Below are 17,281 nucleotides of genomic sequence, written 5' to 3'. Positions count from 1 at the left end.
TCTATTCTATGAAACAAAGACTTCAAATAAATGTTTATTTCCTAATAGTATGGAAGAACTCACCTGTAAGATCAAATATTTTTCATTTCATTAAGGGTTACCTAGAATTTTTTAAAAACTTTTTATTTTACATTGGAGCATAGCCAGTTAACAATGTCATAGTTTCAGGTGGACAGCAAAGTAACTCATCCATAACATACACGTATCCATTCTCTCCCAGTTTTCTCTCCCATCCAGGCTGCCATGTAACACTGAGCAGAGTTCTCTGTGCTATACAGTAGGTCCTTGTTGGTGATCCATTTTAAATGTAGCAGTATGTACATGTCCATCCCAAACTCCCTAACTAGCCCTCCTCCCAGTCTTCCCCCAATGGTTACCTAGGATTTTTCTAAGATGTTCAAGTTTATTAGAATCAAGATAACTATAAATGTCACATCAGTTCAGTTCAGTCGCTCAGTCCTGTCCGACTCTTTGCGACCCCATGAATCACAGCACGCCAGGCCTCCCTGTCCATCACCAACTCCCGGAGTTCACTCAAACTCATGTCCATCGAGTCGGTGATGCCATCCAGCCATCTCATTCTCTGTCGTCCCCGTCTGCTCCCACCCCCAGTCCCTCCTAGCATCAGACTCTTTTCCAGTGAGTCAACTCGTCGCATGAGGTGGCCAAAGTATTGGAGTTTCAGCTTTAGCATCAGTCCTTCCAATGAACACCCAGGATTGATCTCCTCTAGAATGGACTGGTTGGATCTCCTTGCAGTCCAAGGGACTCTCAAGAGTCTTCTCCAGCACCACAGTTCAAAAGCATCAATTCTTTGGCGATCAGCTTTCTTCACAGTCCAACTCTCACATCCACACATGACCACGGGAAAAACCATAGCCTTGCCTAGATGGACCTTTGTTGGCAAAGTAATGTCTCTACTTTTTAATGTACTATCAAGGTTGGTCATAACTTTCCTTCCAAGGGGTAAGTGTCTTTTAATTTCATGACTGCAATCAGCATCTGCAGTGATTTTGGAGCCCCCAAAAATAAAGTCTGAAACTGTTTCCACTGTTTTTCCATCTATTTCCCACGAAGTGATGGGACCAGATGCCATGATCTTCGTTTTCTGAATGTTGAGCTTCAAGCCAAACTTTTCACTCTCCTCTTTCACTTTCATCAAGAGGCTTTTGAGTTCCTCTTCACTTTCTGCCATAAGGGTAGTGTCATCTGCATATCTGAGGTTATTGATATTTCTCCCAGCAATCTTGATTCCAGCTTGTGCTTCATCCAGCCCAGTGTACTTTTTACTAAATAAAAAGTGACCTTCTTTATTCCACTTTTTGCTTTTGGCGTGTTGGAAGGTTAGTTTGCCCCAAGTTATCATATCTTACTTTTAATTTCTCTATGCTTGATAAAAGATAAGATAAAAAGACATGGTTTTTTTGCTTTAGATGTATCTCTTTACAAGAAGTGTATTGATGCATTTTTAACCCAATGTAGGAGTTTTGTTTTTCTAATAGGGAACATGAGCACATTTATGGTATTTTGTCGTTATTGATATATTTAGTCCTAACTTATTTTATCTTAAGAAAAACATTTAAAATGCTTGTTTTTCTCTTTTTTGTGCTACATTGATAGGGTTTATAAAATTTAAATTCTCCCATAATCAGAAGGTGTCTAGCCTGTTTTTAGTTTCACTAGTAATTATCTAGTTACTAAAATTTTCTTCAGATTTACTTTTTTAATTATCAAAGTAAAGTGAATTATCAATTATCAAATTTAACATACTTTTACTATTCCTTCACCAATGTCTCCCACATGCTTTCAGTCTTGGTGAATATAACTTTAGGCTTGGGATCCAAGTTAGAATGTTCACACTATCTTCTCTTTCAAAGAATGATTTTTGCCATTTGGATTTAGTTGCATAACCATATTAACAGTTTTTTTCTTCATTTTAATTTGTTGTTGTTCAGTCGCCCAATCATGTCTGATTCTTTACAATCCCATTAGGCTGCAGCATGGCAGACTTCCCTGTCCTTCACTACCTCCTGAAGTTTGTACAAACTCATGTCCATTGAGTCAGTGATGCTATCTAACCTTCTCATCCTCTGCCACCCCATTCTCCTTTTACCTTTGATCTTTCCCAGAATCAGGGTCTTATTTCCAATCAGTTGGCTCTTCATATCAGGTGGCCAAAGTACTGGAGCTTCAGCTTCTGCGTCAGTCCTTCCAATGAATATTCAGGGTTGATTTCCTTTAGGATTGACTGGTTGGATCTCCTTGCTGTCCAAGGGACTCTCAAGAGCTTCTCCAATACCACAGTTCAAAAGCATCAATTGAACACTCAGCCTTCTCCATGGTCCAACTCTCACATCCATACATGACTACTGGAAAAACCGTAGCTTTGACTATATGAACCTTTGTCAGCAAAGTGATATCTCTGCTTTTTAATACTGTCTAGATTTTTCATAGCTTTCCTTCTAATTTAACTGGTTTTAATTTTTATCAAATATTCTTTTGTTGCTGTGATGTCATATTATTAAGCCTTCAATTCTGAATCACTTCACAGCTAGTGAGTGCCTTCATTCAGGAAAACGTTTCAAAAAGGATGTTTTAACTTTTGGAAGTTTAAGAAGGACTTCTGTTACCTTCTGCTACGGACTGAATTGTGTCCCCTTCCAAATTCATGTGTTGAAGTCCTAATCCCCAGCGTGACTACATTTGGAGATACGGCCTTTAAGGAGGTGCTTGCATGCTCAGTCACATCTGACTCTTTGCCACTCCATGGACTGTAGGCCTCCAGGCTTCTCTGTCCATGGGATTCTCCAGGCAAGCATACTGGAGTGGGTTTGCCATTTCCTTCTCCAAGGGATCTTCCCAACCCAAGGATCAAAACCACGTCTCCAGCATTGGCAGGCCCTCTTTACCACTAAGCCAACAGGGAAGCCCTTTAAGGAGGTAAATAAGGTTACATGGAATCATAAAGGTGGGGCCCTAGTCCAATAGGACTTGTGTCCGTATGAGACTAGGAAGAGACAACAGAGTAAATGCACACAGAGAAAAGGCCATGTGAGGACATGGTGAAAGAGCTCCCATCTGCAAGTCAGGAGGACAGGCCTCACCAGAAGGCAACCCTGCTGACACCTTAATCTTGGACTTGGAGGCTCTAGATCTATGAGAACTATGCTGTTTATGCCACCCAGTCTGTAGTATTTTGTTAGGGCAGCCTGAGCTGGCTAACATACCTTCACATGTGACTGTACACCATAAAATCATTGGGTTTTATTATTGTTTTTTTTCATAGTAGTAATGTCTGAAGGGTGGCGTGGAGAGACAGCAGGGATAGGAGGAATATTTGGCTACTTTAAAACCAGTACTTGGATCTGGAGGAATGGCAGTTCAGTTTCTAGATATCACTGAGCTAGGTAGCTAAGGGTTTGCTTTCTTCCAGCTTTTTCTTTTTTCCTTTTAGGAGACAGGAGGACTTTGGATAGAGTTTTCTTAATTCAATTCCATCAAAATTATAAATGGTACAAATTCCCTCCATCCTTCCCAACTAGAACAAGACGGTAAGATATTATTAGATTTTGGTATAGTGTATTCATCCTTTTCTTAGACTTCACAGAAACCAAAAGATTGAGGTAAGATTTTACAGAAAAAGTTCTACTTTTGATATCTTTTATAAAAGATGCCATTGTAAAAAGTCTTTGTCTCTAGGGACGAACTTTGCAATCTGGAGAAGTTACACAGAGCAAAGAGTTATAATAAACCCACAATTCAGGCCCAGTAGGATTCAGGCCCAGTAGCTATCTCATGAAAATCCTTTCTCTAGCAGAAGACGAATTAATGTTCTGAAGGGCTCCAAATAGCAGGTTCTCGAGTATCTGAATACTCCACTAGAGTGAGGAAGCTCAGAAACACAAGTTCTGTCTTTGGAGATTCGCACACTCACAACAGTATCGAGGATGTTGCTAACATCATATTCCAGTTAACACCCTGGGCTCTAAACACCAGGACAGTGGTTTCTCTTCGCCATAGAAAGTCTAGTTGGGTTTCTGAGAACAAACTGCTAACAAACTGGTAAGGCAGGGAATAGGGTTGTTCCCTTTATTTTTGTTTATTCATTTGTTCAATTCTTTATTCACCTTTCAACAAATATTATTGTGCAACTATTACAAAACAGGCACAGTTCTAGGTGCTGGGTAATATGGGTCACAGAATGCCATAAAGGCAATAGATAACCTATGAGGTCACATTTTCAGGGGAGTTTTCAGGTGGTTCCTCAGGGTTGTGGGTACATCTGGGGTGCAGCGTGTCTGTACATTGTGGGAATTCTTCCCCAGGAGCCCGGGTGGTTATAGTAACTAGGTGGAATTCTAAGGTCAAGCATGCAGATTTTGCTCCACATAGAGAAGCATTTTCTAGTAATTAGGCTTGTTCATTAGTGGAACAGTCTTCCTTTTAGAATTGTAAGTTCCTTGCCACTAGAGCAATTCAAGCTGAGGCTCTCAAAAATACTGTAGATGAAGCCTCAGAGTTCACCTAGAACTATAAGCTCCTTGAAGACAGGTCTACATCTCCTTTGGTTTTGGAACTGGTGCCTCCCAGTGCTTGGCTGATAGGACCTGATCAATAAAAGCTCAGCAGATAAATGAATGGATGGATGAACTAAGTGGAAGAGAAGCTGTGCTGGATGATCTCCCAAAGCCCCTGTAACTCAGAGACTCAGAATTTCATATTAAGTCAGTGCCCCAAAAGGATCCCAAATAAAACTTCTCACCCTCATCTCAAAGACAGGCATAACTCACCGAGCATGGGGGCTGCATCCAGGGCTCTCCATCCACTTGCATTGGCAGCAGCTTGTTTGTCCTGGAGACCGGAGAACAGAGAGAGCACAGTGGGCTTCTTGGAGTTGGAGAATGAAGGCTGTCCTCACCAGGGAAACAGAAGTGGAAAGTGGAGCCACCTGGGAGTGGTTCTGAAGACTCCTGGGTGGCTTGTTGAAAACAGATTTCTGAGCTCACCTCAGGGGTCCCAGTGTGGCAGGTCTGGGTCAGGCCTAGGGGTCTGTGTTTTCATAAGCACTATAGACAACTCTGTTGCTCTGGTCCTCAGAATATCTTGAGAAACATGACCCTGAGTGAGCAGTGAAGTTCACAGGAGTCTGGGGAGAAATGACCAACAAGTACAGCAGCACCATATCTAAATGGACCCCTAGTCAAACAACCAGCCAGAGGGCTCGCTCGTGGTGCCAAAAACTCCACTATGAAACGGGAAAGGTTCTGAAATAGGGAAAGGCCTGGGTTCTGTGTTGAGTGAGCAGTTGCAGAATGTCAGTGAGGTAATGTCTCCTACTTATACGAGGTACAGCTCAGGTCTGAGTGTCTTGCCTTTTCCCCAGTCCTCAGTCATCCCCTCTTTTATCTCCTGAACAACAGCAGACATGATGGTTGCATGGACTGTGGTCCTGGCTTAGCTGGGGAAGGGGGGGGGTCACTGGGAATGTGATCCCCATGGGCAGGCTGAGGGGAGAGGAGAAAGCCTTATTTTCTTGCTTGGGTCAAGGCTTCTTTGGCTTATGGACTATTAAAGGTGAGAGACAATGGAGAAAAGGTAGGTCTTTCTGGAGGTCTCTGGTCTGGGCGAGCCAGGAACAGTTGCCAGGCATTGGCCAGAAAGCCTTCACCTGGGTCTGGCATCTGCCCTGTTTCTGAAATTATAAAATGAGGGAGGCAAGTTGTTTTGATGTAGATGATTCTCCAACTGACCCTGAGGATATTTAATAACAAAAACCAATAAACCTAAAATAAAACAAATAATAAAAAGTAAGAGTGGAATTTTGGTTTTGGGTCGTGGGAGATTATGCAGGGAATGCCCAGGGGGCTAGGGCTCCTGACTCAACCCCTGTTTTTATCTGGAAACAGAAAATATCCTCTATCTTACACATTTTTTTTTCCAAATTCTTCAGGAATAAAAATTCTCTGGTCCACATATATTATGGCTTAGATGTTCTAACAGACTGGACCTACTTGGTGTTAAGAGTCATGGAGAAAGGAATTAAAGAGGTTAACTTGGGAAATGGGTCCCAGCAAAACAATAGCCCAAAAGGAAAGAGAAGCAAAGATCTGGGGAATAATAGAAAGGACAGGAGACACAGAGGGAATGAAGAAAGGGGGTTAGTGGGATAGATCAGGGAATAGCTCTGGGGACCTCTATGAAGGATGCAGGGTGGCACTAAGAACAGAGTTTCCCCAAAAGAACTCTGAGGACATTTCACCCAGGATAAGGAGTAAAAGGGTTCTGTGTTTAAATAACTTTGGGAAACCTGCACATGGGAGTCCCTTCTAGGAGATCCCCAAGACACAGTATAGAAATTAAATGGGAAATGGAAAGGAATGAGGACTCCAGAAATAATCATGTGGAGAAAAATCTGTGACTAGCTGCATTTATTAAACAGAAGCAACCAAAAATCAGAAGATCCCCTCCATTAGACCCCATCTCGTAAGGAGCCTGCATTGGCTGACCTATGTTGTCCATACTCTAAAAAATTGTCATCCTCTTTGTCAGTTATGACGGGTGTCAGTTTAGCTCCACAAAGGTATATGGGACTGTTTAATAAAAGTGTTTCTGAGACCACTATCCAAGAATGAGCAGAGTAGAGCAGAGAGTCTGGTTTTTGTCAAAGTTGCCCTCCGGCATGCCCTGAGCATTTCAATGTGGAGATAAGGAAGGCAAGGAGTTGGATCTCTGGTTCTCTGGACCTCATCTTACAATCCTATTTCTAGAATTTCATCAATTCATTTAAAGAGAACAGCAAACTGGTCGTGGTGGGACCCTCCAGTTGATGTCCTGGATGGTTGTTATACCTGGTTTGGAAAGTGGTCTCCAAAGACATTCTTTATAAATGTTATTGAACTTCTACCCCCACCCTGCCCCCACACTCTCTGCACTGAAATCTAAAGAGGGCTTTCAAGTTGTTATCTGTAGGAATATTCAGGGATGTGGTGGTGGAGGGGGGTACCCTGCTGGGTGATGAGGAAACATACCTGATGGAGACAGAGGAGCACTGGGCTAGCCTCCTGCCTGCACTCTTCAGGCCAGTGTAGATCTGCCCCATTTCCATGGCTCCCTCTAGCCCCACCACTTCAAGAAGCTGGTCACTGAGGTCTGTAGAGTGAGACAAGCAGAACCAGTGCATACACATGTCTCTGTTCCCCAGTGTGGTTTGGGCCAGAAGGTCTAGTCCCCAGATGGCCAACCTGGAACTGTCAATATCCTTCAGCTCCCACCAAACAGCATTTTTACCCTCATTCTGAATAGGGCATTTCCCCAGAAGTCAATAAATGTACCTTTTCATGAACAGAAACCTGGTTCCAGTGAAAAAAGGTTTTGCTCCAGATTGCATGATCATGCATGCAACGAATAGGGTGACATATCCAGAAGTTTCTTCAAAGGCAGAGTAATGTAAAAGATGAACCATCTGTTTCTGAGATACACCCCCCCCCCCCCCACCTTGCAGCTAAAGACACACTGGTTTGGGATTAGGATAGGAAGGAATGCTGATGAAGGTCATTATCCAGAGCTGGATCAGGTTTCTCTTCCCTGAATGCCTGAATAACATCTTGGCCCTACTGATGATGACTGATGCTTAATTAACTTCAAATTTGGCCTGCGGTAAGCCAGTGGTGAGCCAACCTCCTTGGAGATCCTTGGGGGAAGTCAGTGACCTCTTTCAGGACACCAGGTGCCTAATCTGAGCCAAGGAAAAGAATATTTCACCTACACCAGATTATCCTGGGTCCAAAGTACAAAAAGAGGGACAGAAAATATGAGTCTCAGGCTCAGAGTTGCATAGGGTCCATGGCCTCCCACAGTGGCAGTTGCTTCTGATTCAGCACCTAGAAGAGGTCCTTTCTTTCCAAAGTTCCTGGGACTTGGACTGTGCCTGTCCAACTTCTGGGGAAAGCAACGGCACGATTAAGGTTTGATGTTGACCCAAAGACTCATTTTTACAACACAACTTTTATTTACTTAAAACAGAAGCAAAATAAAAAGGTAGATTCTTTAAAAGCTTCCATTCCTCCTTTGCCTACCAAAGCAAGTGTAATTCTCTCATCAGTTCAGTTCAGTCACTCAGTCATGTCCAACTCTTTGCGACCCCATGAACCACGTAGTTTGTGGCTAATCACTAACATCCTATTAATATTCACAAAGTAGAAAACTGTTCTATGTCAATGTTTTGCTTCTTTGACAGGTGGCTTCTGTCTCCTAAGGTACTCATGCTCAGTTGCTTAAGTTATGTCTGACACTTTGTGACCCCCTGGACTGTAGCTCACCAGGCTCCTCTGTATATGGGATTCTCCAGGCAAGAATGCTGCAGTGGGTTGCCATGCCCTCCTCCAGGGAATCTTCTCCACCCAGGGATCAAACCCACATCTCCTGTGTCTCCTGCATTATAGGCGGATTCCTTACCGCTGAGCCACTGGGGAAGCCCATCTTCTAAGGTGTCCCCTGGTATAACACGATAGTGTTTATTAAGACTGGCAAGGATATATTTGGGTTTGTCTTTCTTGTTTAGAAGACTATTGTTTAAAGAACATTCTCTTGACAAATATACTTCTTTTTTGCATTCATTTCATTCTACCAATTTTTATTGAATACAAATTGTGTGCAGGACACTTTTCTAGCTTTGAAACTCAGCTTGTTAAGAGGTGTAGGATCTATTATGGGAGGGAAGACATATATACAAATAGTCATGTATATAAATTTAAAATTATAAACAGATCATAGGAAAAATGTTCTGTTAGAATGGAAGCTTGAGCGGAAGGAGCTAAATATATCTTTCCCAAAGTTAATGAAATCCTGTATTTGACTTTATGGATATTCCTCTAACGAAGACAGTTAAACTATTGGGCTGCCCACAAATGTGTAAATATTGCTAAAGTTTGCTAACCTACTGATGATCACTGATGAACATCAGCTGCCAACAGATACACAAACTGTTAGTCTCTTTGTGATGGCACATAGGTTTCCTCCTTTACACACACTGACACTCCCAGTTTTCTTCTCTGGTACTCCTTTTTTTCACATGTGTGAAAAGATACAGTCTCCTTAAACCCTCCGTCTCATTTGGACTTTAACAAGAAGCCACAAAAGGGCAAAGTTTGTTTAGGAGAATGCTCCAGGCTCTTTTAAGGAGTTTAGAGCCAATAAACAGTGAATGTCTAAGCCTCTAGTCACTTAATTAATTCCCTTCTTACCCAAGAGTGTTGAATAACCATTGGACAGTTCAGCTTACTGTGTCATTTTACAGTGTCTGTGATATCAGTAAGGGTTGTGAATGAGAGAAGGAGGAGGAGAAGGCGGAGGGGGAGGAGGGAGGAGAGAGTGTTAAGGGGTGAGTAGGGTGGGGGAGTTGTACTGGGGTAGGAAAAAGGAGAAAAGAGAGGCAGAAGTTTCTCTGTTGGCAGAGAGACAGATGTCTTTTAAAATGTTGCCCTCTGTACCAGGCTTTGGTGTCTGACAGTGCTGTGATAGTTCAGTGTTTTCCCTCCTTGAAACATTCCCTGGTAACAAAATGTTCTAAGAAGCAGGGGACTTAATAGACTCAAGTGTTTCAGCTTTTACAATGTCTTGGTCTTTGAACAAATTTTCCTGTTGAATGGCTTTAACTCGAAAAGTTGTTATCACTTCCCACACATTACCTTGCAGCTATCACTTCCCACACATTACCTTGCTTCCTGGCTCTAGAAGAGATGTAATACAGGCTGATCTCATCAGTGTGGTGGGTGGGTGGGTGGGTGGGGGACAGGGGGTTTACAAAGAGGTGGGACTTGGGAGTGGAGGGGGGATAGGTGTAGGAGAATGGGCAAGGATCTCGTTATACTTTTTGCCACTCTGCCTTTGACTCTGAATCTTTCCTGGCATGAAGAGGCTTGGATGACTCCTGTCTGCTACTGCGGGAAGACTGACTGCTCTGCTGTTTCTCTGTCATTGCCTGACTGATCTTTCAACTTAAAATGGCTACCAGGAAGTTCTGAAGTAAAGAAATATATTTAACTCTGCTTCGCAAACCTGCTGGACCACGAGACTCTTCTTTTGTGTGACACCTATAAACAGTTCTGTAGGTATCTATGGTCGTTTTCTTTGGAACACATTTTGGGAAATTCTGGCATCACTAAATTCCCTGTACTTCCTTTAGCACACAGATACTTATGCAGAAACTAAATCTGGAGTTAAAAATGAAATAGAAACAGAGTTACAAGTCAATGACCAGGTACACAGAACGTTTAATGTTCAGAACATAGAATCCAGAATTAGGACATCTGCTATACCAGGTGTCTGTTTTACCTTGCTGTGCTGTGCTTAGTTGCTCAGTCAAATCCTACTCTTTGAGACCCCATGGACTGTAGCCCACCAGACTCCTCTGTCCATGGGGATTCTCCAGGCAAGAATACTGGAGAGGGTTGCTGTGAGCTCCTCCAGGGGTTCTTCCTAGCCCAGGGATCGAACCTGGGTCTCCCACATTGCAGGTGGATTCTTTACCATCTGAGCCACCAGGGAAGTCCAAGAATATTGGAGTGGGTAGCTGATCCCTTCTCCAGGGGAACTTCCCATCCCAGGAATCGAACCGGGGTCTCCAGCATTGCAGGCAGATTCTTTACCAACTGAGCTAACTGGCAAGCCCCCTTTTCTACCTCAGGTACGAATGATTCAGAGAGTGGTTTTTGGCAATTCATATCATCTCCATATTGTTTCTACAATATGTAGAACATCTACAGTATTTAAGATGGAATGTCCGTGTACCTTAGTAAAACAGGAATGCATTAATTCACGCATTCTACGGTTACTGAGTGACAACCATGTGCCAGACACTGTGTTAAGAACTGGGAATACAAAATGTTCTACTCTTCAAGGACTCTTAGCCAAGAGGGAGAAAGTGTTAGGTATAAAAAATGTTGTGAGTAAACCTCAGGAAGAAGGATGCCTGAGTAACTGATTCTGGGCAAGGTATGGAAGGAAGGTGCCACAGACTTTAAGGAAGGTCTTGAAGGATGAATGTCAAGATAATTTGCTGGGTTAAGAAGAAAGAAGGACATTTCAGGGACAGGGATGATTACGCATAGGACTGGATAGTCATTGAATGCACAAGGAAACTAATTTATCAATAAACTCACTTGGCAGTGTCACTAGAAAATATAAAAAGGTATTTCTACCTAATTAGAATTACTATTTAGAGATTTGTTTTCTATAAAACTATCAAAAGAGGGTCTCTGGGCTGGGCACCAACTTGTTGCACCCATACAGCTAGGTCTTTTAGCACTTTTCTTGGTAACAAAGCATTATGCCCGGCTCTGTGTGAAGCAAACACTTACTATATGCTCTCCAAGAAAGAATAAAGATGAAGAATGGGAACACGGGATTAGGAAAAAGTGGGAAGCAAAGATGGAACAGCATGGGCAGCCACAGTTGTTCCAACCTGGTCCATCTGATTCAGCCTTCAGTATAGGATTTTATAAATGCACAGCTGCTTATGTCACACCCATGGCAAAAACTCTTCAGGGGCACCAGCCATGATACCGGGAGCTGGAAAGGGAAGATGAAATGTGCTTTCTTTGACACCTATGATCAGAGTGTAAACTGGAAGAAAAGTTTTTAGAAGTTTGGTAATGAGTCTAAAACTTTCATACAGTTGATTCATTTCTTTCTTGATATTGATCACAAGAACATTGCAAAACCTAAGTTCATACAGATACGAATATTGTGGCATCATTTATTATAGTGAAACTTCTCCCATTCCCATTTCTACGTTTATGAAAATGGTAAATTATATGGTATCGTACTATAGAACTTTACACTATTATAATGTTTACAGATTTAAATAACACTAAATATGTATATAATTTTAAGTGTGAAGGCAGAACGTAAACTTTTATAGCATGTTCTCAACTATATAAGAACGTGCATAGAAGAAAACAAATTCCCCTAAAATCTTAACAGTTGTGAGTTCTGGGTCATTAGATTAAAAGTGATTATTTTCAACTTGATGCTTTCCCAGTTATTCTGCATTTTCTAAGTGTGTATTACTATTTCAATTTAAAAGTCATTTTAAAATGCCTATCAATTGCCATTTATATTTGGAAAGATATAAGTTTCCTTACTTGATGCCCAAGACCCACCCCCATCTGGCAAAAGGCTGCCTCTGCAGTGTTTTCCTGACATCATAGGGCAAGTTCCTGCTCCAGACACACAACATGAAGCTCCCCCATAAACCTTACTCTTTCCCTCTCTTCTATGCTTCTACCTCTGCTGTATCCCTGCTTGAAACACCCTCTTTCATTTTTACTTGCCCATCCAAACTTGGCTCGAGTGCCATCAACTTCAAGAAGCCTCCTGGACTTCCATGCCTGCAGTCAGATTTAGATACTCCTCCTCAGATTTTCCCAGGTAGATATATATGGTCAAAGGAAGAACAGGGTGCTTGCTGTATTGCTGTGGGCAAGAGATGGCTGCAGTAATTAGATTTATGTTGAACAGAAAAGGAGACGATGGACTAGGCAAAAAGGGAAAAGGCAAGTAAGAGGCTGGATGGGTTCCAGGGGCAGGTGTTCTAAGACGGCTGGGAGGACGCGTTGCCAGTGGCGCTAGTCTGACACATTCCGCCGGTGGCCCCAGTGGTGGCCACTGAGAGGGAGGGTTTTGATGGAGATCAGAGTCAAGGAGAAAACAGGCTAGGTCAGTGGCTCCTCAATTTTGCTGCATGTGAGAATTACCTGGGGGTGGGGGGTGGTGGTGGTATTTAAAAATAATGATGCCTAGGTTGCCCCAATACCAGTTAAATCAAAACGTGTGGACCTCCTGCTGTATAGCACAGGGAACTATATTCACTATCTTGTAATAACCTCTAATGGAAAAGAATCTGAAAAAAAAAAATATATATATATAAAATGAATAACTGAATCACTTTGCTGTATACCTGAAACATGGTGAATCAACTAAACTTCAATGAAAAATAAAGTGTGAGCCTGGAGCCAGGCATCAGTATTTCCTTTTAAAGATCCTCAGGTGATTCCAAAATGCAAACAGTTTGGGAACGCCTGGGCCAGGTTACTGGGTAGATCATTCCCATGGGCCAGTGATTCTGAGTGTGGTTGTTTCCAGGGGAGGCAGAGCAGCAGCACCAGCCTCACCTGGAAACTTGTTAGAAGCGGAAATCCTCAGGCCTCACCCAGACCGACTGAAACTCAAGGGGCTGGGCTGGGCGGCCTGTGTTCTAACAAGCCCTCTGGAAGAGTCTGAGGCACACTCAAGTTGGAGAACTTGAGCCTCAGGCAATAAAACTGCCCCAAACATACACAGGAGTTGGCGTGAAGAAAAATGTAAACAAGTTACTTCCTGACTGCTTTGATCCACAGCTTCCTCACTCTGCAAAAGAGAAGTTAGGAATAATAATACTGACCTCAAAGAGTGGTTATGAGATTCAACGGCAGGGGTGAATGTGAAAGCGCCTGGCACAGAGTGGGCTCCAAAAATATTGTCAATTTTGCATTCCTTTATGTCACATTCACCCTGCCAATTCCCAACTCCGTCTACCTCAGAGCTGTGTACAGGAGTCCATACCATCATCCTCATCAGGGTAAACACAGTTAACAACCTGCAGGGTTCCTCACGGTTTCACACGTCCACACAAATGCCCTAATTCCAGCTGAGCTTTAGATGAACTGGGAGTCCTACTCCAGCTGTTTTTCCTCCTTTAAACTCTTCCCTGACTGCTCCTTTTCCCGCTTCTTTGATCTCAACAGTCCCAGTTTGCTTTTCTATCTTGAGACCTGCCCGCAGGTGGGAGGAGGGGCTGGAGCTCAGTACTGACAGGCAGAGGCTAGCAGAGTGCTCATATTTAAGAGGCATGTCTTCCTTCTTCAAACTCTCCGGAAGCCCAAGGGACAACGTCGTAGTTCTCAGTGAGGCGTGCGAGGCCACTCACTACCTGTCCCCGTTCCCAGTACAGGAATGCCTCTGCCTGGAGAACTCACACTCACCCTCCTGTGTTGCCGCAGGCAGCGTGCCTTTTCCTCTTGCCTGTGCTCAGTGGATCTCACCCAACGACAGCTGTCTCTGCACACATCACTCTCCCAAGCCCACTGAGAGATGAAGGCTGGGAGATAATATTCTTTTATGTTTGAATCCTGAGCAGCCAGCCCAGGTCTCGGCATACAGAAGGCCCCATCTAAATATGCTTGTTAAATAAACTGAATAAGCGACATGCTTTGGTGCCAAAGACTTTGACAGGTTTAGCTTGAAAGAGGAAAAAGATGATGATTAGTAATAATGATAAAACAACTTGCCTCGATGGAAACTGGGTAACATGCTCTCCATGCATCAGCCCATTTAATCTGCATACAGTGATGACCCAGTCTGGTTTCACCTCTCTTCTTTAATGAATAATTTTTATGTTCATTCTCATCTTGGCTGCTGGTTCACACTAATGAAAATTTAGTCCTTTAAGATGTGAGGGATACGTGGGTGTCATGATTTGGGTTCCTTGCTTGTGGGGCCCTGGAGAAGCATGGGAGATCTAGCAAGGCTTAGCAGGATGCCTTGCTACTGTCAATCCCACTGCCAACCCACTTCGCCCTTCCATCAGCACAAAGGTCTGAGGACTGCCATGGATCACCCTGGGAATTAAGCAATCCTCAATGGAGGTGCTGAAACTCTGAGTATGTGATGGCACCCAGAGAATTTCTGAAACATCGCATCCCAGTGGTGAGGAAGGCTGCCCATACCCTATGGTGGCTGTGTGATGGAATAAGACTTGTGGGCCCTGACCCCTTATGTAGGTTACAGCAGCACAGGTGGACTGAGGTGTTAGGATTCCAGCCCAAAGTAAGGATGGACACGGATCAATTCAGTGGGTAACATTCGTCAGCTAATGCTGATCTGAAGCTCTGACTGACAGGTCTGTGTGTCGATTAAGTCAAAATGCAGAAATGTGTCACTGCTACATACGTGGCCTCTGACAGACAAATATGGAGTCACAGGATAAAGGAAGAAGGCTGAGACACTCCTCACAAGTTCTTGAGTTCGCGGCCAATAGCTTGATGGCTGTGTCCATACAGGGTAGGGTGTTTGTTTTTGGAGTCTATTCTTTCACTTGGGGTGCCACAGGCTGAATGGCTTAAACAACACACGTCTATTCTTTCATGGTTCTGGAGGCTGGAAGGTCAAGGTCAAGTTACACCTTGTAAGGCTGGCTTCTTCTGCAGCCCCTGTCCTTGATTTGCAGATGGCCAGCCCCCACCCCCGGCTGCCTCTTCACATGGCCCTTCCTCTGTGTACCCTCAGGGCCTCTCTTTGTGCCCAAATGTCCTCTTCTTATAAGGACACCAATCAGATGGGAGTAGGGCCCTAACTGCCCATTTAAACTGAATCACCTCTTTAAATTATCTCCAAATACAACCACGTTCCAGGGTACTGGGAATTAGGGCTTCAACATATGAACAAAATTACCCCCACAATGTCCCTGCCCATAAGAGGGACAGTAATAAAACCTGTATCGTGGGTTATTTTGAAGACTAGAGAAAGAAAGAATGTGAAGGTGTGCAGTCAAACAGCGACTAGCAATGTCCCTTATCACTCGGTTACTGAGAATGTGCACGGGGAGGGAGGGCATGCCATCTTCTCACTCTTATCTATTCCATTTGCCGGAAAGAAGGGGTGCAACCCTGCCCTGCCTTGCGGTTCAGCCCCCACTGTCTAGGTGGGGGTAGCTGGCAAGACTGTGTCAGGTGTTACCTTGGGCTCCCCTCCTGCTACCGAATTTCCATGGAGATAGGCCACACACCCTAGGAAGCTCAGGAACACTGAGCCCCACAGTTGGGCACGGATCAGCCCACCTAAGCTGCCCACTGGGTCTGGTCTGTGAAGATGAAAGGCTGCTTCCAGCGAGAGAGCTTCAAAGCTGGCTTTGAAGCATGGCAGCCTGAAAATGGGCTGGGGGTGGGGAGACGGAGATGGAGGGGGCTTCGGGGCTTCCCTGGGCATGCAAAGGTAAGTAAAGAAGGCTCAGTTACCTGCCATGTTCCCACGTGGTCCTTCACAGCACCAGGCCTCGGGGATCCCAATCACAGTTTATCTGAAGGGGAATCTGTGACCTGAGCTTTCCCTACAGATTCTCAGTCAGATCCAGCCTAAAGGAAGAGGGGCCCCATGCAGGCAAATGGAACAGGTAAGGGGCCTAGAGATGGAAATGGCAACCCGCGTCGGTATTCTTGCCTGGAGAATCCCATGGATAGACGAGACTTGCGGGCTACAGTCCATGGAGTCATAAGAGTCGGACACAACTGAGTGACACTAAGTCATGTCACCCCCGGCCGTCTATAAACCCAGCGTGAAGAACATGCCTCTGGGCCAAAGTGTGAAGCACAGAGCACAGGCTTTACACAGACTTGGCGCTCACTAGTTGTGTTACTTTGGGAGAAGTCACTTAGCTCCTCCAAGTCTTTTTATCAGGAAAATGTAGATCTAATAAACACTCTGGCAGGATTGCTGTAAGGGTTAGAAGTGATGCCATCCAGGGCCTGCACAGAGAGCATGAAGAAGGCCCTCAGTAAACAGGGGCCCTTTACTGTGGTTTTAGGTTTCTTTAGAAATGGATGTCCTCAGGAAACTGCCTTTGCTACATAGTAAGTGTGTGGCCTTTTGCAGACGGTAATTAATGTAACCCAGAGAAGACCTTGCAGGAGGAGGAGCTGGAGGGGGAGGAGGGGAGCCAGAGGAGGCGATGGGAGGGGGAAGAAGAGATGGAGAAGGAGGCGGGAGGGTAGGAAAAGGAGAAGGGTGCTGAGGGAGGGCGGCGCAGAAATACCGTGGCCTTGAGATTTTAGGGTGACTGTCCTTCTGGCAAGAGAAGCATCCCCATTTCAACTTCTTTTACTTTAAGACAGGGAGGTTTTTACTTGTAAATGAGTTTCTTAGTACCTTTCCTTGCCCTGTGCACGTGTGTGTGTGTGTGTGTGTGTGTATGTGAGAGAGAGAGATACAATTTCACAATGCTCCAGGTGACTGTCCCTTGTTCCTGGGCTGAGCAATGGGATGCAGAGCCTTTCAGTCATGCTCTGTCACGCCTGGTCCAGCCAGGCAGCCCTCCTGATGGGCATTTCCTTGATGCCCTTGTCACACTGGCTGGCAGGTGTCTTCCACTCCCAGCGGTCTGTAAAGCACCATCAGGGCGTAAAAGTGGCCAGAGGGCATTGAATGGTCTGGGACTGTGGATAACCCAGATGGAAATGGGAGGGAAAGC

General features: G+C 44.3%; 1 protein-coding gene across 3 annotated transcripts in view; it reads right to left on the bottom strand.

Moving 5' to 3' along the window:
* DGKG (diacylglycerol kinase gamma) overlaps nt 1-17,281 on the bottom strand; it is a 226,646-nt gene that overhangs the window by 11,023 nt on the left and 198,342 nt on the right. For all 3 annotated transcript variants that reach the window (XM_055408681.2, XM_055408698.2, XM_055408690.2), the window contains 2 exons: nt 7,029-7,149; nt 4,791-4,851 (listed from right to left, as the gene is read on the bottom strand). In XM_055408681.2, the coding sequence (XP_055264656.1) occupies nt 4,791-4,851; nt 7,029-7,149 (182 nt within the window). The remainder of the gene's footprint in view (nt 1-4,790; nt 4,852-7,028; nt 7,150-17,281) is intronic.

The sequence above is a fragment of the Moschus berezovskii genome, chromosome 1 (assembly GCF_049115385.1).
Source record: "Moschus berezovskii isolate FMDL1 chromosome 1, NW_MosBer_1.0, whole genome shotgun sequence".
Taxonomy (NCBI): domain Eukaryota; kingdom Metazoa; phylum Chordata; class Mammalia; order Artiodactyla; family Moschidae; genus Moschus; species Moschus berezovskii.
This window is presented reverse-complemented; position numbering and strand designations above follow the sequence as displayed.